The following is a 23,682-nucleotide window of genomic DNA, read 5'->3' on the forward strand; positions in this document are numbered from 1 at the left end:
AGTTATCAATATGTGTTCATGACTAAACTGATAAACCATATTTACTATAATCCCTCATCCTACCTCCACTCTCTTCTTTTTTGTCACCTTCACTCTTTGCATAACATCTCAAATTTAGATTGTAAGCTCTTTGAGGCAAGGACCATGTGTTTCAAGTTATTCTGTGAAGCACCTCGTACACTTTTGAGCACTACAAAAGTAACACAGTAGAAGCAGGTTTCTTTCATTTTCCACTTTCCAAGTAGTCATCTACAAAAAAATTTGTTTAACTTATCATAAAAAGGTAAAATATCTACTTCATTCATAGATGTATGTATGTATGACCTATATCTTTGTCATCCTATGAATAAGCACAAAGCAGAAAGTCAAGGTGCAAGGGTGCCAGAACTAGATTTTATTTGTTTGTAGAGTGCTGGTTGCAATTAGTTTAATGTGACCCAACCATATAATTGTTCCCTTCTAATGCATTATATAAAGCATCAGTCAAGAGCAGAAAAGTAGTTTTGTTCTGAAAGATTTTCAGACAGACAAGTTTCAGAAGCTCCTCTAATATTAGTTTTGATTTCTCCCTCCACACACCTTGACAGTCAGCTTGCCTATCATTATTATACAATTTAACTGCCAGTTTAACTGAGTTTGTATTTATGCTCTCCAGTTCTGATGAGCCAAATTTTCTTGGTCTGGTTAGATAGTAATTGACATCTAATATTTTTAATAAGCAGCTTATTCCTCACAATTACTAAAGATGTTTACATTTCTAGTGTAAAGCACAGAGTGGAACAAAAGATGACCTATGCTCAATCCAGACTTGAACAGTAGATCTATCAACGTTGTGCTTGGAGCCAATCATCCTCCTCTAGCCCCTGTGATTAAAGGGCAATGGAGTGCTTCCTGTCTAGGGCTGCCAACCCAGTCAGGGTCTCAGTGGAATTTATAGAGATCTGTTTGGGAAGTACATTCAGCAAGTTCGTAAGCAAGATGGGATAGCTCCTCAAAACCATGTGTCCTCAGGGGAAAGGAGAGGGAAAAATGCTGCCAGCAGGTTTAGCACATATTATACGCACTGTCTGTTGATTGCTACAAAGATACTGTAAAATCACCATCTATGCTAGAGATCCTGAAGACATATTGGTATGTGTTAGGCAGCCAAACAGGACATCAAGAAACAATTATACATAATTCAGTATGTTGGCAAGGAAATTAAGGGCATTAAGGCTACCAATCCAATTTATCTTGAGAGTAGTCCTATATGATAGCCTTCACCTTTCCACTATAAAAGGGTGGCTGGAATTCAGCCTGCTAGTATATCACATTCATATTACATGAATTCTGATTTGTTTACAATAGGTAACAACTTTTGTGCTGTGATGGACTTCTGTTTTATTTTAGCACTTCCTCTGAGTGGAGAAAGAAGAATTTATCTATCTATTTTAGGATTTTCCATAGTGCCTATCACAACAGTATCCAAGCACTTAATGAAAAAGAAGCCATTAAAGTACATTAGTCTTATAGCCAAATGACCCTAAAACTGTCCTTTTATGCAAGCACTCTATATATGCATTTTGCAATATTTGATACTTTGTTTCAAACCCCATCTCCAGGAGTCATACAGCAACATAGCAATCTAAATTGGCATTAAAAAAAAAAAAAAAAAAAAAAAAAGATATTAGCCCTCGTGGTTATGCTTAAAAAATTGAAAATGTGATCTAAAAGCAGCCTGAAGGCTCAGACACCAGACTGCAAAGAGGGGGAAAAAAACCCTGATTTTAAAAAAAGAGAAGAAAAAGTCTCATGATTTTTAAGCCAATCTTGCAATTATTTTTAAAGACTGACAATTGATTGATTGCTTGGGACTGACAATACTGATTAACGCTGTCAGGTCTACTGGGACTAGAAACAGAATCACTTGGGGAAGCACAATAAACAACCACTTGTTTCAGTGAAGATAGAATAATACCACTAGGATATGGTAATTGGCTGACTACCTTTGGAAACTGAAGTCTCAAGTTCTCATCATCTTGGAAAATATTTACTATAGAGTAACAAAAACCTATTTCAGAGTTGCAAAACATGGAAACCAGGAAATTTATTCTGAAGAGAAAAGAGATCGAAAGTATCTTAGCCACCTAACCAAATTTACATTTTGGACTTGTATCAGATGTTCAAAGTCATGTGAAATAATTGTTAGATAATGTGACTCACCACTCTGACGTGCCAGTATGTTAGCATTAAAAAAACAAAAACAAACAAAAAAAACCTACATTCAAGATAAAGTCCTACTATGCAGCTGGGGCATGAAGAAAATAGTAGGCATTTGCCCTCTCCCAACCTTTCTCTTGATTTCCCCAAGGTATGCATAAGGGGAGTCTCACCTTCTTAAAACATTAGAAGAGCCCAGGTCCTGAAGACACAAGGAGCTGCACAGGAGTGGGGCTTCACCTAAGTACACCAATTCCCTGACAAGTCTTGTGTGTCTTGTCAGAGACCACACACAAAGGCATTAGGCTTTTGATCCTCTGACTAGCCCAAGGAGTTTGTGGGTTTAATGCAAACTCTACCTCTTTATTTGGGAATGAAAATTAAAGAACTGCATGTCCAATTTCACCTCAAATTTTGTAGATAAATACAACTTTAGGTCCAGACCTAACCTACCAGTTCCAAGGTAGGTATGACTTTCAGGGAATTTTATAGATTGGATCTGGGACCCAAGAAATCAGGTATATAAGGAAATTTCTAAACTATTACACACTGATACTGAATGTTTTTAAACAGCTACTATATGCCATCTCTGAGGTGGTTATAATTCAATGGTAGACAAAGTGATCCTAATATACAGTTTGTAAGAAGTGCTTTTGGGATATTTCTGAAGGAAAGGTGATATACTAACGTAAAACTTGTATATCTGCAATTTATCAAAATCTTGGTCTGGACTGAGGAGTTATGCCTTTTAAAACAATCCCTTCAGTTACTTAGACAATCTGTTGGCCATAATGACTAACAGGTGTATTTTATGTGGCTTCAAAAACTAAATAATTGAAGTATGAAAACTGTGAAACATTAAAATGGTATTAACTGTATAAATAACTCAAGGTTTTATTTAAAAATGCAACACTGCTAGGTCAAATTTGGCCCAAAATATAAAAGTTCAAAATAAGCTTTCACAAAGTTTGAGACCAATAGAAGTTTTACCTAATTCTTTTTTAATGCCAATGGAATTGTTTTCCTATTTAAAGCAGATTAACATTGCCCTGCAGAGTTTACAACTGTACACTGTAGCTGTTGCATAAGAACCTAAATGTGAAGTTAAACTTTTGTTAACTAAAGTTTGTTCAAGCTGAGAAAAATGCAGAAAGCTAAATACCATTAACGGTGAAGACTTTGAAAGCATTCTTTTTTTTTTCAAGTTTTATAACACAAAAAAATGTTTTTAAAAGTTTTTAAAGAAGCACCATCAGCTTAAAATCTAGAAAACTTAAAACATTTTTTAAATGTTGGAAATAGCTTCAAATACGCTCTCTGCCATCTTTTGTTGTTTTATAATGACTTTTTAGATTTTTCTTTCTCCCCTTTGCTATGTGAAAGACCCACAGGAAAGGGAAAACCAGCTGATTATATACAAAGTGCTATCAATTGTACAAAGTAAATAAAACTAAGGGGAAAAAAATCTGAGCATAAAGTTAGGAATTCCTTGTAACAGTCATTTAAAACATTCAAACAGAAGTGTGATTTAAGGTGATATGCCCCTTCCACCTAACATCCCTTTAATGCTAGATAATCCTCTTTCAAGTTTCCCCTGCTATATATTTGTGTAAGTACAATTCATAAAATTTTCAGTTTGCAGTAATTACAGATTGTTTAATATGTATGAGTGCATCAGGAAGAGCATAATACTGTATAGAGATCACATCAGCTAAATCAAAGAAATATTCATGAGCATACACATATACACATCATGAGAATTAACGACAAGTTGTTCAGAACTCATCTGAAATATTCCTTTTATTTTCTGCTGTTCAATTTGACATTCAAGAAGAGAGAGCCTGCCAAATGTTCTTCATAAAGGCATTCCATGTGGCTGTGCATTCTTTCTTACAGATATTTCTTCTGCTGTATATACTGTTCATTGCACAAATATTTTAAGTAAATGAATTAGTCTGGAAAGTTTCTGGTCCAGCAAGTACTGAGTGGAAGTATGGTGTGCAAGACTACATAACTGCTCTACTCCACTGAAGAAATGGTTGCTTAAAAGTTACACTCAAATCTTAATACAATGGTATTCACTCTCCCAAAAACAAACTAACCAGAAACCAGTTTTAGTAGTCTTTATGCTTTGACTGTATCTGAATCCTCAAAATTATCAAGTAAATATGAAGTCAAAACATTAAGGTAATCTCATATAGAACTAGGCTTAAGAGTACATTTATTTAGCTTACCAGTTATTTTCCTTTAAAGTATACACATTTGACTCAATTATGATCACTCAGAATTATCGTCCCTCTTTGAGAGTAAATGTTAAGCACGTCCCAGGTATTACAAGCATTTCTCAGTTATGCAATTATATTTTAAGCAAGCTGAAACAAATTAGAACTACGTGCTTTACCTATGCGTCACTGCATAGTTTTTCAGCGTGATCACCAGGTTTATTATTGTTTACCCTATGAGAGTTAAATATTAATAAACTCTAACCATTCACTTTTAGAAGGATAATGGAGAGTAAAATCCATTGTGCTTCACATACTGTCATCAGGATGTGACATGTACCACTTCATTTGTGAAACTAATTATGCTAAAACAGTAAGATTACTCACACATAATAAGAACATAAAAATGGCCATACTGGTCCATGTAGCCCAGTAACCTGTCTTCTGACAGTGGCCAATGCCAGGTGCTTCACAGGGAATGAATAGAACAAGTAATCATCAAGTGATCCATCCCAAACTTCAATTCTCAGATACATTGTTTAAATGTCTGTAGTAGCTTTCATTCAGAACACACTTCACAACCAATATATTCATAACATAGTAGAAATGCAACCACCTCCAAAGTGCAGGGCAACAGAAAGTTGGCACACAGCACATTGTATAATAGTGGGAAATATTCAGCAAGGACATTCAGGAAAATTCTCTCTCTCAAAAAGAAGGCCTTAGGACATTTAACATTCCAAGCTGAGCAAGAATCCTTTTTCCTACATGCGACAAACTGGGTGGTACTCAATGTATCTACCATAGAAAGAGAAAGGTTAACATGACAGAGATTTGAACATATAGTTCAAAGGAATCTAGGTACTTCAAATTTGAAGCAGAGATCACTAAACCATCTTCTTCAGATAAGGCTATTGTTAAGATGAACAATGGTATGCTATAGTTAAGATTCCTCTAAACTAATGGATAGGTATGGTACATTTCTAGATAACTAAAAGGATTTATACATGAATCAAACACATTTAGTGCATCTGCCAATACGTTTTTGAATTAAAAATAAAGTTGAAGACAGAAGTGTAAAAATTAAATTAAGAGCTCAAATTGTCTGTCACTAGTTTTGCCTTATTTGTTTTTATCACATACTTTTGTAAAGTGAAGTCAAATGCTCATCCTAGCTACCATAAGAATAAATAAATGTCACTGCATCTGAAGTTATAGATTGATATAAAAAACCTGAATGATGAAATTTAGTTTGGAAATATTCTTGAGTAAAAGAACTACATTGGAACCCAACATACTTTTATTCAATTGAAGAAAATAGCGCTGAATTAATAATATTTAGATGCTGTGATAGCACCACAAACAGGTTCAGTGTTCCATTATGTTAGCTGCTAAACATACAACAATGAAGATATGGTTCATACCCAGAAGAGCATCAAAGCCTCACTCACATGAGTAGTTCCACAGAATTCAATGAAGTTACTCACGTAAGTGTTTATAGGATTGGGACCCAATTTGAAACAAGATGCAACAAATGAGCAACATGAGCTGAGGGATGAGTGGACTCAAACACCCATTTCAGTGCAAGAAGTTAATGTGGTAAACTTGTCATAGGGAAAGAGAGAAGCAAGGAGGCAGTAGTAGTTATTTTTATGGGGCTCAATCCAACTCCCATTAGCTATAATGGGATCTGGATTATACCCATAGTACCATAGATAAAATGGTAACTTTTCAACACAGAGATCCTTGTACTTCTTCTGCAGAGAACCCATTATTACTTATGTATACAATGCCTAAAAGCATAACGAATAGATTTGCATGCCACTTTATAGATCTATAGCATTAAGATCCCTGCCCTGAGGAATTTACAGTCCAAAGACAATAACAGCATGCAGACATCAAGAATATTTCAAAGTTAAGTGTCTACAGTCAGTCAGCAATGGGTTTATAATATTTTAAAGTCTCCTTTTGGGGAGTCATGAGCAATAACCCTGAACAGAATTCAGACTGTTTCTCATTTCACATCCAAAGATCTCCTAGGATTCATACTAACATTACTAAAAATTAAATGTTACAGCAGAGGTTTTTAAAAATCACTCTCTTGCCTTTAGGTCTATTAAAAAATAAAACCACAAGACCAACTTTTAAACTGTTACCAGTGGATGATCTCTAAGACAGTCAGACTTTAAGACTGCATAACACATACCTCAATTGTAACATTACGTGGGGCAATTCTCATTTACTTCAGAAGTACAAAAACCTGGCATTACAATTGTTCATTACAGTAAGTTTCAGGAGCATCAGAAGTGCTGTATTGAGTTACCGATTGTGTGTATGCATGTATATTTTTCCTTAATTTATTTCCTGGCCATTTTAAAAATACTGTATTTCCTTTTGTGCATTAATTTCTCACAAGCTGCAGCAATTGCATTTTTCTGATTTAAAAAAAACAGTGAAAGACAAGAAAAATTCCCAAACTATAATTAATACATCCCACAGGCAAATTTCATTTTAAAAATTCCCTCAATTCACACTTCCTCTTCCAGCTGCCTTTATCATCATGTGCCCATCTCTGAAACACTTTCGGGCCACTCTCACCCTGGGGGGATTGGAGGGAGGAAGATAGAAGAGGGAAGGGAAAGCTGATGTGGGAGGATGAGAGGGGGAAAACAGGGAAGGAAGAAATCTGAGTGGGAAGGAAGTGAAGAGACAAGGAAGGAGCCCCATTGTACCTGGGTGCAAAGGTGGGGGATTCTATGGGGACAGGAAGAAGAGAAGAGAGGAAGGGGGGACATTACAAAGGAGAAGACCTTACAAGGAACGAGAACCATAAAGGAGAGAGATGTGGGGTGGTAACAGGGGGACATGAATTAGTTGGGGGGAGAAGGGGAGGAGGAGAGAGTTGTTGGTAACTCCTCCCTGTGGAGGCAGCTTCACCCCTCCACAGCAGCAGGGTCTGTTCCTCCCTCACCTGCTGCTACCTGCTGCCAGGCTCCCTCCCTGGGGGGCAAGAGTGGGAAACCCCTCCCCCGCCCCCCACAGTGCTGGGTGCAGGGCTTTCCTCCTCCCCCTCCAGGGAATGGGAGGGGTGGGGGAAATCGCACTCTCCCTACCCCAGCAAGCGGGGTGCGCCGTGTCAGTCGGTCCGTGTCTCTCCCCCCTCAATGAACGCTGTATGTGTGGAGGGGAGGGAGGGTGTCGGTCGGTGTCTCCCCCCTCAGCGAGGAGTGGAGGGGGCGGTGGGTGTCTCCCCCTCAGCGAGGAGTGGGGGGGGGTCGGTCGGTCAGTGTCTCCCCCTCAGCGAGCAGTGGGGGGGGCGGTGGGTGTCTCCCCCTCAGCGAGCAGTGGGGGGGGGCGGTGGGTGTCTCCCCCCTCAGCGAGCAGTGGGGGGGGGCGGTGGGTGTCTCCCCCTCAGCGAGCAGTGCGGGGGGGGCGGTGGGTGTCTCCCCCCTCAGCGAGCAGTGGGGGGGGGCTCTGTCCCTTCCCCCCTCGGCCGGGCGCGGAGGGGGCTGTGCTGCGCTCACCTCTCCTGTTCATCGGACGGACCCGCACCGCCACCTTCACTTTGGAGTCACCCATGCCGCCGCTCCTCCGACTCGTCTCGCTCCCTCCTCGGCTTCCGTCTTCGGGAGGGCACGGGACACCCTGTGCCGGCGGGGCTAGGGGAAAAGCGGAGGGCGGAGCTCCGGGACTCCGTGCGTGAAGGCATGCCCGGCGGGACTACGATCCCCAGCGTGCAACGCGCCACCCTTCAGGCCGCGGGGGAGGGGGCAAGAGGGCGCGTGGCGTGCCGGGAAGCGTAGTCCAGCAGGGCCCTGTGACTCAAGGCGGCGCGTTGCAATGCATGCTGGGGCATGTAGTATGCTGAGAAGGCAGGCAGGCCCCTTTCAGATGGTGTCCCTGCCCTTTGGGTCCCTCACCCAGCAGCCGGGTTCTGGCCAATGGGGGGATATCACGTGAGACGTTGGGGGCCCTAACTGCCCAGCTCTGAGCTACTGTGGTGCAACAAATAGAGACTGGGGAGGGAGGGGCCTCATGTCTAGGAGATGGTCCCTGAGGGACTGAGGTATCAGGACTCCTGGGTTCCATTCTCAGCCCGGGGAGGGGCACAGTCTCCAGGGCGAGCGTGGGGGGAGAGAAGGGCGGTGTTAGGGCAGCTATGCTCCATTCCCAGCTCTGCCGCTCACCTTGGGCAAGGCTTTGCACCTCTCCACCTCTCACTTCCCCATCTGTAAAGGGGATAAATGATAGTCACCCTGCCTCAGAGTTCACGAGTAATACCAGGATTTTGTTCTGAGGGGAAAGCCTTGTCCACTAGCTAGAACAGGACATCAGAACAAGAAAAACCCACTTTCTGAATTCAATTTTTCTTTTCCTCAATTAGTTCTTCAGGCACATGCAGCACACCCACCTCACACACACAAACAAGCAAATGATAACCCCTCTGAATTAATCAGGCTATTTCACTTATAGGCTAAGATTAAAAAAAAAGGAGAGAGAGTGATAGACTTATTTGTATTTCTGAATGCTTGCGAGGAGCTCAGACAAGGACTGAGCCATATTAGCACATACCTAAATAGACAGTGGTCTGTTCCTGGCTCTGGGAAACACGTATGGTCTAGTGGTTATTGATATAGGGGACTGGGAGGAGGTCAGAACAGCTGAGTGTTGCTCCCTGTTCTGGAAAGGGTGGGTGGTGTGGTGGGGCCTGCCCACCTGATTTTTATTCTCAGATCTCCCACTGACTTCAGACTCTCCATGTTTCGCTATATAATAATCATGCCCACCTGAAACTAGAGATCCACGGCTGTAAGTGTCTCATCATCCACCTTCAAGTCATTCCTCAATACTCCGCTTTGTTGTGATGCCTACAAAAACATGACAACAGTTAGGCTGCTGCTGTGCAGAAACCACTGCCTCTTATGCTGACCAGTATTGTCTCATTGTTTATTGTGCTCCCCCATCTGTCTACATCCATCTGTTGTCTCTTGTTTTATACTTCAATTATAAGCTCCTTAAGCAGGGACTATCTTTTGTCTACCACAATAGGATCCCAGTCCATGACTAGGGCTCCAACTCATTATGGAAATAAAAATGATAAAAATAAATGTAAAAATATAAATTATTTTTATCATTGTATTCCAATGCTTCACCTCATATTCACTCCCTGTGAGCACCATTAAACATGCACATTATAGACTACAAAGTGCTTCCTGTATGCTCTTTTTACTAGTCATATTTGTTTACAAAATAAATTCTCCATCTGGGGGCAGCAATATCCAAGAGAATCTTTCAGAGAGGTTTGCAAAGTTACTGAGTTTTCCCATAAAATCTTTACAAATATGAATACACTGAGTATGGGGTGGGTTTTTTTCATGGTAACATTTAACATGGGAAGCCAATGACGTATAAATGGTTTATAATAGCTTCATATAATGGTACCAAGGAAAGTACACAGATATAAAGAATATATGAGAGTCCTGTGGCACCTTAAAGACTAACAAATTTATTTGGGCGTAAGCTTTTGTGGGAGAAATGGATGCATCCGACAAAGTGGGTTTCTGCCCACGAAAGCTTATGCTCAAATAAATTTGTTAGTCTTTAAGGTGCCACAGGATTCTCGCTGTTTTGCTAAAAACAGACTAACACGGCTACCCCTCTGGAACTCAAAGAATATACAGGAAATGTAAAAGTTTGAGGATTAATAGTTTGGAGATATATAATATTTTGGAGTATACCTGCTGCTGAGAGATAGGGGTGGAACTAAGGGCCTGACTACACATCAACATTTACTGAATCAAGAGAACACATTATAACATGGTACCGTCTTGGCCATGTAATAGTGGTTTGTTTTAGACTGTCTATGTGGCATCAAGCTCTGTTATAATCATGTTATAGACCATGTTAAAGACCAGGGACTATAATAAAGCTTCATAATATGGTTATAACAAGAATTGTGTCTCTGTTCACAGAAAGACCAATCTGTGTTATTCTGCCAGGGCACTACCATGACACACCCTGTCCAAACACAGTATGTTTCATAGTGAAGATAGACTCAGCAGTTCACTAATGATATTTAAATGTGGTTTTAACAATATTACACCCTATCTACATTAGCTGGGTCAATTGTGTTTGCAGATACCATTTTTTAAAACCCTGTTTGGGAACCAATGTATACAAGGCCTTGAAATCTCACTCATTTAAATGTCATGGCTGAACAGCTCTGTAGTTTCTATTCTTGTTTAAAACAAGGATTCTTTCTTTGTCTTTCTGAAAGGCCAAATTGCAGGGAGAGCAGAAAAAAATCCCTTAGAATTGTAATTCTTTAGCTCTTCAGTATGGAAGTCAATGACAAGGCTTTGTAACAGAATGATAGAGATTCCAAAAAAAAAAAAATCTTCACATAGTTTCAGAATAAGATTTACAGTCATATAACACTTTCTATCCAGGAGACTGGGATCTCAAGTTAAAATGTCCAGGTAGAATACCTTGTCCAGGTAGACAGTATACAAATATTCAAGTTGGCATTTAACAGACACTGGAACTAACATCCTCTTGCGAAAAAATGCTATGGCATCTTGAATAACCATAAGGGTCAAGACTTTGGTTTTCTCACTTTCTTAAACACCATAAATAATTCCACAGTGCTAGCAGGTCATACCAATCAGGGAATTTAAAAAAAATAACAAGAATTAAGCCGGTTTCCTGCTTTATAGAGAGGAACACCAAAATCCAAGCATGCTGTGTACAGGCTAAATTATATGGCTACATAATGAAGAGATGAGCAATTTGCCATAGTAAAGCAGACTAGTAGTATACCCCCTGGTTTGGCAATCTGATCTGTACAGGTGGTCCTTACATTTGTGAGCAATTGCCCACCCAAATGGCTCCAATGGGACCATACTTTAAACCTCTGTGGTATTTTCTAGCTAAGGATTTCACCCTACTTTACAAACATTTTTCTGAACCTCAAGACATTGTTGAGACAAATATTACCCCCACTCTACAGATGAGGAAAGTGGCCAGTGATTCACTAGTATTTGGGTGTCCACATCCAACCTCCAACCTCACAATCAATCTTACATCAAAATCTTAATTGTCAGGAACCCAGGAGAAACTGAATCTACATTATGGAGGGCATGGTGTCTTTTATGTAATATTTGCTGTTTTCTGCAGGTTTATTTAAAGACAACGAAAGATCTAGCCCTTTGGACTGAAAAGAACCTTCACAAATTTAATGACCAGGGTTTCTCTAAACTAGGGAAATTTGCACGAGTATAATTACATCATGTATTTACCTATGTAGTAGCACCTGTAGAAATTTCCCTAAGGATGACATGCTATACAGCAATAAGCAAACAGTAGGGGGTTTACAGTAGTGCAGTTACATCAATGCCCGAACTGGCCTCCAGGAGTGTCCCACAATACCCATCATGACGACTCTTGTCAGCAGTTTGAACTCTGCTGCCCTGAAGGTACACAGGTATGTGACCCTCGCCCATTTAAAGGCCCAGGAACTTTTTATATTCCTCTTCCTGTTTGCTCAGCATGTACAGTTCACACGACATCTTCCCAGCTGACCATGCTGGGTTTATGCACTAGATTCTCTCCTGTATGGAGCACACTGTTGAATCTGCAGAGCATATGGGGAGAGGAGAATGTGCAGTCGCAGCTTTGCTCCAGCTGTAGGAATTTTGATACCTACGGGCTGATTGTAAGTGGCATGCACAAGAAGGTGCACAAGAGGGAAACTCAGCAGCGTCATGCTAAAATCAAGGAACTGAGGCAGGCGTACCAGAAGGCAAGGGAGGTCAACCGTCACTCTGGTGTGGGGCCGAAGACATGCCGCTTCTATAAGGAGCTGCCTGCCAACCTTGGTGGTGACCCCACCTCCATCACCAAGAGCCCCATGGTTACTTCGGGGGGACTGGAAGCAGCAGCCAAAAGACTCAACCCAGACGAGGAAGTGGTGGACGAGGAAGTTGAGCTGGAAGATAACGTGGAGCACACGGCAGGGTCATCTGGTGGTGTTGAGAGTCAGGTCCTCTTTTCCACTCTGGAGGGGTCTAGCCAGTCCCAGCACTCTGGCTCTGGCATGCAGGATGCAGGAGAGGGGAGCACCGTTAAGTGTTCATTTTGCTTTGATACTGCACAGTGAGAGGAGATTGATCTCACATGTACCTTGTTATCCGATACAGGAGGGATAAGGGACAGAAATTAAGAACAGAGCCTATCCATCTATACAGTGGGAGCACAGTGGAAAAGTTTGTTAGTGTACACAGGGATGTCCCAGGAATCCTCCTTAGAGATATCTAGGAAACTTTCCTGGAGGTATTCTGCAATCCTCTGCTGCAGGTTCCTTGGGAAAACTGCCTTGTTTCTCCCCCTACTGTAGGAAACTTTGCTGTGCCACCTGGCAATTATTTGTTCAGGGACCAGAGTGGCACACAGGTGAGTGGCATATGGAGCTGATCTGAAGTCACAAGCATGCAGGAAATACACCTTTGCCTCCTTCGTTACCCTTAGGAGCGAGATATCAGGTTTGATTGCCTTAGCCTGTGGAAAAGGGTATCAATATTCAGAATAGGCTCCCTATCTGCTTATAGAACCTCCCTTTGCAAATCATTCCCACTTGCCCACCCCTACCTCCCATGAACTCACCATATTTGGGACTCGCGCTGACCTGTGTGCTAGCCAAGGGACAGTGAGAAATAGATGTGTGTATCTTTTGTCATTCACAGTTGTGAATGCACTCACAACACTCTCTCTGTTCATTGTTTCTTTGGATTCTGCAGATATGGCCTCGAGGACTCACTCCTTCGTGCCGGTGGAGAATCTGTCAGACAAAGCAGTGAACCAGGAGGAAGAAGAAGGCTATATTTCGCAAAGTGCTGCAGTCAGTAGATGGAGCACATAACGAAACAAAAGCATGGAAGGAGACAATTAATGAAAGACTGAGGCTAGATAGCCAGGAAAGGACACAGGGGCAGGAGCTGATGATAAAGCTCCTGGAGGGCCAGACAGATGTTGATGTCCCTCATTAACCTTCAATCTGAGCACATCTGTGCCAGACTGCCCCTCCAGACACCACAGAAGGCCAGTCCATGCTCTCCCCAAACTCCCCCACTGCATTCCTCGCATGTTCCTGGTCCCTCACAGTACCCTGTGCACTCCAACTAGGGACTGGTTTCCCAATGAAAGCTGGAGTTATACCCAGCTGTGACAGCCTTAACTGTGAGACTGTTCTTCTTTGTCATGTCCTCTATTTGATCAAAAGTTTGTGTTTGATCCTCTTATTAAACCTGAGTCTTTGAAATTAAATGAGCCTTTATTTGTGAAATACATACATCTCTCAGTGCTAACATTGAAACACAGTGGTTACAGGTAGAAATATTTGCTTCTTGCATTTAAAGTTCAGGAAGCAAGCACTGCAGGGGTAATTCAAGGCAGCAATTAAACATTGCCTGGCCCAATGCATCATGTAAAGATGCATTAGTGGGAATCATTGTCAAACTGCTCCTTCAAAGGCTCTGTGATTCGAACAGCCTCCTGCTGTGCTCCTCTAATTACCCTCCTGTCTGGCTGCTCAAAATCAGCAGCCAGCTGACCAGCCTCAGCAGTCCACCCCTGGGGAAACTTTTCCCCCTTTGATGACTCACAAATATTATGGAGCTTGCAGCAGGCCGCCATGATCTTCAGAATATTTTCCTCATTGAGGTATAACCGGGCAAAAAGACAGCGCCAGCGCCCTTTTAATTGGCCAAAGGCACATTCAATGGTCATTTGGCACCTGCTGAGCCTGTTGTTGAAGCGCTCCTTGCTGATATCCAGGTGTAAGGCTTCATGAGCCTCGGGAGCAAGGGGTAGGTGGGATCTCCAAGGATCACTATGGGCATTTCCACATCCCTCACTGAAATCTTCTGGAAAGAAAGTCCCAGTGTGCAGCTTTCTATATAGTCCAGAGTTCTGAAAGATGTGTGCATCATGCACCTTCCCTGACCTCCCTGCATTGATGTCAGTGAAACAGCTCTGGTGATCCACCAATGCCTACAAGACCATGGAGAAGTAGCCCCTTCGGTTGATGTACTCCATCGCGAGATGGTCAGGGGTCAAAATTGGAATATGCCCTGCCGCAGTTAGGGAATCCCATTGCCTCAAAGCCATCAATTATTTCCTGCACGGTCCCTCATAGCAGGAGGTGATTAATGGCCCTGCACACTTGCATCATGGCAACCCCCAAGGTGGACTTTCCAACTCCAAATTAATTTGCGACTGGCTGGTAGCAGCCTGGAGTTGCCAGCTTCCACACAGCGATTGCCACTCGCTTTTCCATAGTGATGGCAGCTCTCATTCTGATGTCCTTGCACCACAGTGCCGGGGTGTAATGTTCGGTATTATATCTCGGTGGCGGGATGGAGCAAACGGACAAAATGATTTCAAATTTAGCTTATTTATTATGTAAGGTAGTGAAGGAGAAAAGTTACCGGAAACCTTCCGCAGTAGTACAACAGAAGTTCCAGCACAAGACCCAATACAAGAAGTAAAATACAGGCACAATCAACCATAAGAGTAAAGAGTAGGTTATGACACATAGGAGTGGGCATGTTTACCCCTGGGCAGCCTCACCGATATCACAGCAGTGCCACAGAATCTCTAGCACTATTGCCCATACCAGAAAAAGTATGAAGAGGCTACTATCCACATAAAAGGTAAGGAGTAGCAATCTGCAGGTGGATATATACATCTTATACCAGGGGAAAATGCCCACACTCGTTATTATTGTTGTTATTATCGTTGGCTGAGCAGCAGCAGCAGCAGCAGCACTTAGTAAACATTGAGGTGAACCATAAAGCAAAGAAGAAACACACCAAGAGGATACCCATGGCAATATACTCCTGGGGGCCCATTAATCTAGGAGAGGTAGACCTATCTAAACAGGAAGGAGAGCGCTTACCAATACAAGAACGAGGAGACCCATGTTTCGTTCTGATAAGCGAGTGGCGACCAGGGAACCATCCTGCCCGAGGCATCCGCTAGTGCTTCTGCGGATCCACGGAGAGTCTCTCCGGAGGAGGGGGCTACCAGGCCTTCTTATACCTTTTTGCTATCACTGGGGTCGGTGACGTGTATCTCAGTCCCTACAGGGATTGGGCCTTATCTTATGTTCCATTAGTCTATTGGTGGTTAATTAGGGACTTCTTGGAATAAGGTGACGTTAGTTGTTTACTTCAGAAGAATTTAATCACAGTGCTGATACTGCTTAATTTATTGCTAAAACGGTGATTATTCTGCTGACCGAGCATCAGCAGGTTTATATTTTCATCTCGGGATTTTCCAGGCCCCATGGCACTTCCCCTTTTGGGCTAAGCCTTGTCAGAGGACAGTGTCTGGGTCCTGCTCCCGAGAGGCCTAACTCTTGTTATACTTGCTATAAAAGTTTAGCATTGCCTTCAGGGCCTTGCTCTTGTCAAGCTAAGCTGATTTCACGTTACAAAGTCTTGCGCACCCTAACATGGGGTGAGCTCTGCACACAGTTCCAGGAAGGTGGATTTGGGCATCCAGAAGTCCTGCAGCCACTGCTCGTCATCCCATACATGGATCATGATGCAATCCCAGTGCTTTTTCCAGAACCCAGCACCGACAGTCCACTGTGGCAAGCTGTTGCATGAATTATTTGTTTCCATGGCAGACAGCAGGGCAGGCATCACTCTCTGTCTTGCAGCTCATGAAATGCTGCAGGACCAGCCATCTTGTGTTCATAACACTCATCACCAGCTTGCTCAGCAGCTCAGGATCCATGCTGTCAGGCAGAGAAGGTGAGTGAACAGTTTACAAGGGCTGTTGAAAAACGGCACAAAATAAAGTTGGAAGCCCATGGAATGATGGGAGGGAAAGAACTGCATCACGGGATGGCGAGCACTTTCCCATGATGCACTGTGATTCATTCCCAGAGCTCCTAGCAGAGGGTGACAGAGGCTGGCAAGTTGCACAGTGTGATAGTTACCCACAATGCAACACTCTCTCTGTAGACGCAAGAGACGCGCTCAGCTGACAAAAGGAGCAGTGTGTGGACATGCTCAACCGATGTTATTAAAGAGACTCATGGTCATCGACATAACTTAAGTCGACTTAACTCTGTAGTGTAGACATGGCCACAGCCTCACCTTATAGGGAACTGTATATAGCTATACAATAGTAATAACAAATGTGTGAATTATATTCCTTTCCCCACTGCATTCACTATAATGATTCAAGGATTAGCTCCAGCTATTTAAATGCTAATGTAATTAAGTAACAAACAACCATCAGGGGAGACATTACTTTCCCCTCCCATTCATTTCTTTAGCTCCTGTCTTCAACACTATTACACCCAAGTCAAAGAGCCCAATTACTGTTGTTATGCCAGTGGTTACAACATGTTTTTAAAGCTGTAGTGTGGATGAGAGCTAACTACATCCCTGTGACTGGACTGTCCAAGGCCTGGTCTACACTTAAAATTTAGATTGACCTAACTGCCTTGCTCGGGAATGTGAAAATTCAACCCACGAGCACTGTAGTTAAGCCCACCTAACCCTCAGTATAGATGAGGCTAGGTCAATGGAAGAATTCTTCTGTTGATCTAGCTAATGCTGCTCCAGGAAGTGGGTTACCTTTATTGATGGAAAATCTCCTTCCGTTGATGTAGGAAGCACCTACATTACGGGCACTGTGCCCGTGGTATAGACATGGCCTATGGCTTTAACAGAGACAAAGTTAGATGGTTGTTTTGAACCAATCAAAGCACCAAGGATCCATTGTATCTACATCAGCCATGTTGAATGGGGGTCAGAGTATCTGCAGATTTGCCTGAGACTATCCTAGCTATCTGTTCAATGGGATGGAGGGGCCTTCATTTTTTAGTCATTTTATGATTATGAACAGGGACTAACATCCCTCTTTGACTGGACAGAATTATATTTTAGTGCACAGTGAAAAAAATACTGTAGATTTCTATGGACAACTCGTCATCCAAGAACTGAAATATAACCAGAAAAGTTAGGCCTATTTTAAACTCGCATCATCATTTGTTAGATCACATATCAAAATAGAAGCATCAATTATTAATATGCTATAGACCTAGTTCCTGTCCATAAATCATTCAGGCTTACGAAAGCTAAAGCAGAGGAGCTTGTACATGCTAGTCAGTGCCAAACACACTGTTAAGCGTCATTAGGGCCCAATCCTGCCAGGTACTGAGCACCCTCAGTGAGTTTCCTTCAATATCAGCAGAAGTTAAGGGCTCTCAGCACTCCTCATGAGGCACTCAGCATCCTTCAGGATCAAGCCTAGTCAGAACAGAAGACCTAATATGAAACATTCATCAGATAAGACTTCTGGATGCTGTGCATTTTGCCATAGGCTTTCTATGAAGTTCCTGGAATAGTTCACTGATAACCAACTCTGAGGTTAGCTTCTAATATGCCAATTTTTCTTCAGGTTCATCTCATTCTTCAGTCTGATTTAACTGAGAAAAATATACAGTAGTTGATCCTTCTGAGACAAACAAGTGGAAACAACTGTAAAGTTCTGAAATCGCTTGAAGACAAGTTTGTTATGTGTTTGCTTCAAGTGTAACCCAAAAAGGACCAGTCAGCATTCAAAGCAGAGGTGGGCAGAGCAGTGTGGATGAAATAAAAAAAGTCAGGTTCTCCATAGCAGAAGTGCCAAAGCGCTGCAAAAAAAGTCAGCTTGTAGCAACTTTTCTGGCCAATTCACAAGCAGTTATGCTAGAAATGTCATGAGAGACAGTTTGTACAAGTTTACAGGTTCAAGAGGTTCATGTATGTTTTGGAGAAGCAGTTCCTGTCACTGGAAGGTTTGCAGAATCAAAGCACCGAGACTCTTTAGGGCAATATGTAATGCTGAGCTTTATTGATCATGTTCTCATTTCATGGGTAACACAACAAAATGACTGAACTCCTGAAGTCGTGTTGCAGAATTTGCAGGGTTCAGAGTAAAAACTGAGATGGATTAACTGTAGAAGACCCTTCTTTGGTTATTCCAACGTCCTCATCAGGACGTTTGGGCATGATAGCAGCTTATATTTTGGGTGTCCTTTAGATCTTTTGCAGAATTGGGGTCCTTTCACTTCTCATACGAATCCTTCCTTCTGAATGGAACTATAGGGCCTTACCACTTAGGGATGTAAAAATTAGTTTAATTCAAAATCCGCTTAAACATTCTAAAAATAGAACCTTTAAACGGTTAAACGCTGGGGGGAAAGGGGCGGGCGGGGAGCCGTGCTGGGCTTTGCTCCTCACTGCCACGTGAGAGCTGGCTAGCTGAAACTCTCCCCCCTGTAGCTGGGTAGTTCTCACTTGCAGGGAGCTGAGCGGAGCCCCGCGGTGGCTACCCTCCCTCCGTGTCTCTCCCTGCTTGAGGGGAGCTGAGCCTGGCTGTGGCTATCCTGTGCTGGCCTCTGTGCTTCCCCGCCAGTGAGAGCTGCCCGACTGCACTCACTGGTGGGGAGCCAGCTCCCCCAGTTTAAACGGTAATCCACTGTTTAAACAGTTAACCTTTTACATCCCTACTACCATTAGAGCATATGCATGTACTAACTCAGATTCCCCCTGCAGCTGGCACGTTTAAATGTTTGCAGGAGGGGCCTTACAATTTAGATTTAGTGTCTCTGCTTTGTGGACCAAGAATTATTTTGGTTTTATCAGCTGTTCAATTAGCTGATAAGCTTTCTCATTCAAGACAACTGGTTTCTTGGACTTCCTCAGAAAACTCTTCTTTCTCCACTTAAAGGCTTGACATTTTGATTCGATTCATTTCATAATACCTTGGACTTGGTATCTTTAAAGATGTTTGAACTAGAGTTAAAAAAACAGAATTAGCAGAAAATTATGTGATGGGAATCCAAGAAAGAGTCGTCGTTCTGGAAACACAAGAAGAAAGCACAAAGACATCCTTTGAAACACAGAACAGTTGAAGTTCTAGAGAATAATGCCAATGCCTGCAGAATTTCTTTCTTTCTGTGAGAAATGAATTCCCTTGTCACAAAAGACTGGCATATTTTATAACTTTATCTGCTGAGTCACAGATTATTGTTTCACATCCTCAGAGCAGGAGTGACCTGCAAGAACCAGGGTTTCTTTTGCAGGATAGAGATAGACCCAAAGTAAAACGCAAACTCATTCGAGATTTGGAGGGGGCATTGAGTTCAGAGTCCAAATCCAGATCTCAATTTTCCAGCTGCCTCTATATTAATGAATAATAAATAGTACTGCATTAATAATATGTTGTGTGTATATAGCAAATCATGGGCTGGATTAAAACACTAGATCCAGACACTACTACCTTTAGACAGTTGGTTGTTTGACATTTAGACCTGGGAGAGTCTTAAAAATGGGAATGTTATCTTCACCTGGCAAAAGTTGGAATTTATTAATGAATTGAAGGTTTAATGGTGGCCAATAGCAGACCCTGCATCTGCAGACAAGAGCGACACCTGGTGGCTAAAGTGCTTAGGTGAATTCAGGTCTTACTGGTTCCTGCAGTTTTCTTTTCCTATTTTAAAATACTGTAGTTATATTGGCTTCTTATAAGGAAAAAAATAAACATCTCCCAAAGACAAAAAGAACTGGGTTTGTTTAGTCTGGAGAAGAGACGACTGAGAGGGGACATGATAACAGTTTTCAAGTACTTAAAAGGTTGTTACAAGGAGGAGGGAGAAAAATTGTTCACCTTAACCTCTGAGGACAGGACAAGACGCAATGGGCTTAATTTGCAGCAAAGGCAGCTTAGGTTGGACATTAGGAAAAACTTCCTAACTGTCCAGGTAGTGAAGTGCTGGAATAAATGGCCTAGGAAGGTTGTGGACTCTCCGTCACTGGAAGTTTTTAAGAGCAGGTTAGAAAAACACCTGTCAGGGATGATCGAGATCAGAGGTCCCCAAAATGTGGGGCATGCTCCCCTATGTTCAGGGGGGCACGGTGAGGCCTGGGCCAGCTCCTGGGGTGGGGGAGGGGAGCGCCACCCAGCCCTGCTTTGCTCCAGTTCTGGCTTCACACCCAACTGCTGTCTGACTGCAGCTCTGCTCCTGGCCACTCCTCGGCCCCTGGCCCCATCCCCAGCCTTTGCTCCCATTCTGCTTCCGGCCCAGACCTGCTCCTTGCCACATCCTTGGCCCCTGGCTCCCAGCCCTGCACCCGAACGCGTTCTGGCTGTGGCTCTTTTCCTGGCCCCCAACCATGATTCCGCTTCTGGCCCCATTCCGGACCCCAGACCCACCCCCACCCATGGCCCTGGGCTTGGTCCTTGGCCCTCAGCCCTGACTGCTGGCTCACTCCCGGATCCCAACTCCTCTGGCCCCGACCCTAACTCTGGCCCCGCTCCCAGCCCTGGCTCCCCATAAGTGCACTACGTAAATAGTTTGGAGACCACTAGTCTAGATAATGCTTGGTCCTGCCATAAGTGCAGGGGACTGGACTAGATGACTGTGCGAGGTCCCTTCCAGCCCTACGATTCTATGACGATACAGCAGCAACCGAACACACACAAATGGCAAAGTTACTGCTAGGGGGAGAGAAAGGGGATTCCTGTCTGCAGCCTGCTTGTGCTAGGTTTGTTGGCTGGCGGAGTGGAAAGGGGAACGGGCTTGTAAGCGTGGGGGAGAGGGACAGCTCCCTTGCTTGGCAGGCAGTGCTTAACAACCGGAATAAAGAGGGGACACGATTTTAGGGGGATTTGCCTCCCTTCCTTGCAACAAGGTACCACCTTTCTGCTCTGACCGCTGGCTCCAGTGAGCTATTTCTAACGTCCCTAGGAAAGGGCAGAGAGCAAAGGGACCATAGCCATAGGCGTAGCTTGACGTCTACATTTCGGGGGAGGAAGGGGGCAGCTCCAACCAGGCCAACAGGGCCCCGCGTAGGGGGCAACGCCCCTTCCCCCTCCTCGTCCACCCAAACTACGCCCATGATCCTAGCCGGTATGCATGGCCACACTGCAGGGTCCTAGAGCCTGGGCTCCAGCCTGCACCCAAACAGCTGCATTGCTGTTAAACAGCTCGTTAGCCCCAGTCCTGCAAGCCTGAGTCAGCTGGTGTGGGCTAGTCACAGGTTTTTAACTGCAGCGCAGGCATACCCAGTGTGGGGGCCTGTGTCTAAACTCCCTTTAAAGTAGTTCTCTGAAGTGCTGCAGGTGACTTGGAGGCACAGGGTGAAATCCTGGCTTGGTGGAAATCAGCGGGAGGTTTTCCCGTAGACGTCCATGGAGCCAGGGTTTCACTTACAGAACTTATGTGAGGCTTCGCGGGGCTCGCCTACGCCTGGGCCTGGTCTTCCAAGGAAAAATGGTGGGTTGAGTTTTTTTTAATCACGTTTAATCATCGACCCATGGTAAATGACCAGGGTGGACAAGGCAGTTGTCAGTTTACCGTGTGTTAGCTGGCTGAGGCAAACCCTAGGTTCCCTCCTTGCCCTGTCCAAGGGTAGGTCTACACTGCAGCTAGGCACTAGTGGCTGGTCTGCCCCAGCTGGCTTGGGCTGTGGGGCTGTTTGCTTACAGTGCAGATGTCTGGGCTTAGGCAGCCTGGGTTCTAGGACTCTGCAAGGTGGGAAGGTACCAGAACGTGAGCTGCAGCCCACACCTGGGACGTCTACACTGCAATTAAAAGCCTGGAGCCTGAGTCCTGGTCAGCTGGCACAGGCCAGCTGCGGTTTTTAATTGCAGTGGAGACGTACCCCAAGAACACCTAGTTTTCAACATTGAGTTAAATTGACACAATTATTAATCAGCCTCTACAAACATGGTAATTACCTTGAGTTAACTGTCGATCAATTAACTGGAGATTTAAAGAAAGTTTGTTTAGACTCACCCCTGGAGCTCTGCCAACCCCGAGCATTCAAAATCATGACTCCAGGCTCCCAAAAATCATGAGACTGGCTTTAAGACAATACATTTGGGGTCCTTTTATTTGCCTTCTGATTTTTAAGCCTTTAGGATTTACCTTTTCCAGCTTTTCTTCACAGCCATGAGGGCTAGAAATCACTTTGTTTTGTATTTTTAGAGTGACAGCTCAGATGCTCATGTAGTAACATCCCTCCAGGAGTTGGAGTTTTCAGAAAGATGCCAAAAACCATGAGATTCGTGCTAAACAACACAAGAGTTGGCAACGCGACCACAGAAAGATGGCATCTGAGCGAAAACTTTTATCTCCTAATGTATAAAGCAGGATGGCTACTAAAATCGAAAGCTCTCATGGCATTTCCTCTGTAACTGATACTTGATGTTACCAGTTCCATAAGGTACCTGTCAATATTTGGGTGTGCTAAACGGGAAATTTAGGGATGAAGGTAGGAGGTGAAAAAACAGGAACACGTTTTTTTAAATTCCATTGAAATGAACTAGGCGTTGCTAGCCTAGTTCTGATCCAGATCTGAACTCCTATTGTAGAGCTATGGCCCTGCTCTGAGATTCACATCTTGATCCTGGTTCCAATCCACATCCCCTCTCTCGCTGAAGTTCTGGAGTTTGCATCTGGGGGTTTTGGTTAATCCACTGTCTCACTTGAAATGCTTTGGAGCAGGAGACCTTTTCGGAGACACTAAGGGCATGTCTATACTGACGGTGGTAAAGTCACCGCCACCAGATCGATCTTTCTGGATCAATTGAGTGGTCAGGGTAGACCCGCTCAATCGCTCAGGAAGTCGACTGAATAAAACCACCCCCTGAAGTAGCGCAGTTCCCGTCGGCGCAGTGCAGTGAAGACGGTGCGCAGAAGGCACAACAATTGACTGCCGCCGAATCTCCAGGAAAGTGTAGACCAGGGCTTAGTGATGTGCTGAGACACAATGCTGATGGGTGGTAATATCAAACATTAAGAAACTGAGAAAGCATAAATATTAAAAAATGATGGACGTCCCTCCTAGATAGGACCACATGGCATGGGAACGGTGCGAGATGCGGCCATTTGGCTTTATCTCATTTCATTTCCAGAGCCTTCCGAAAGGAAAGGAACAGTACAATGAGCAAAATAAGGCAGCTGCTGGCCTCTAGTGGAGCTAGTTATCATTGCACAGGACCAGACCTAGCCAGAGATGCAAAGAACAGCACTGCTGAGAGAGATGCCAGATTCACTAGGTCATTTGGCTCTCCACCTTTCCAGACTACTCTGCCCCCTTCCAAGAGTCTGATTTGTCTCACGTACCCCACATTTTTCACCTCACTTAAAAACTGCTTGCTTACAAAATCAAACATAAAAATACAAAATTGTCAC

General features: G+C 43.5%; 1 protein-coding gene across 1 annotated transcript in view; it reads right to left on the reverse strand.

The window, feature by feature from the left end:
- KIF13B (kinesin family member 13B) overlaps positions 1 to 23,682 on the reverse strand; it is a 239,215-nt gene that overhangs the window by 210,244 nt on the left and 5,289 nt on the right. The window contains exons 2-3 of the mRNA XM_067556161.1: positions 9,209 to 9,289; positions 7,946 to 8,650 (exon numbers count right to left, since the gene is read on the reverse strand). Of these exons, the coding sequence (XP_067412262.1) occupies positions 7,946 to 8,000 (55 nt within the window). The 5' untranslated portion in view covers positions 8,001 to 8,650; positions 9,209 to 9,289. The remainder of the gene's footprint in view (positions 1 to 7,945; positions 8,651 to 9,208; positions 9,290 to 23,682) is intronic.

The sequence above is a fragment of the Emydura macquarii genome, unplaced genomic scaffold (assembly GCF_026122565.2).
Source record: "Emydura macquarii macquarii isolate MOO-44397 ecotype Brisbane River unplaced genomic scaffold, CSIRO-AGI_Emac_v2 contig_1676, whole genome shotgun sequence".
Classification (NCBI taxonomy): Eukaryota; Metazoa; Chordata; order Testudines; family Chelidae; genus Emydura; species Emydura macquarii.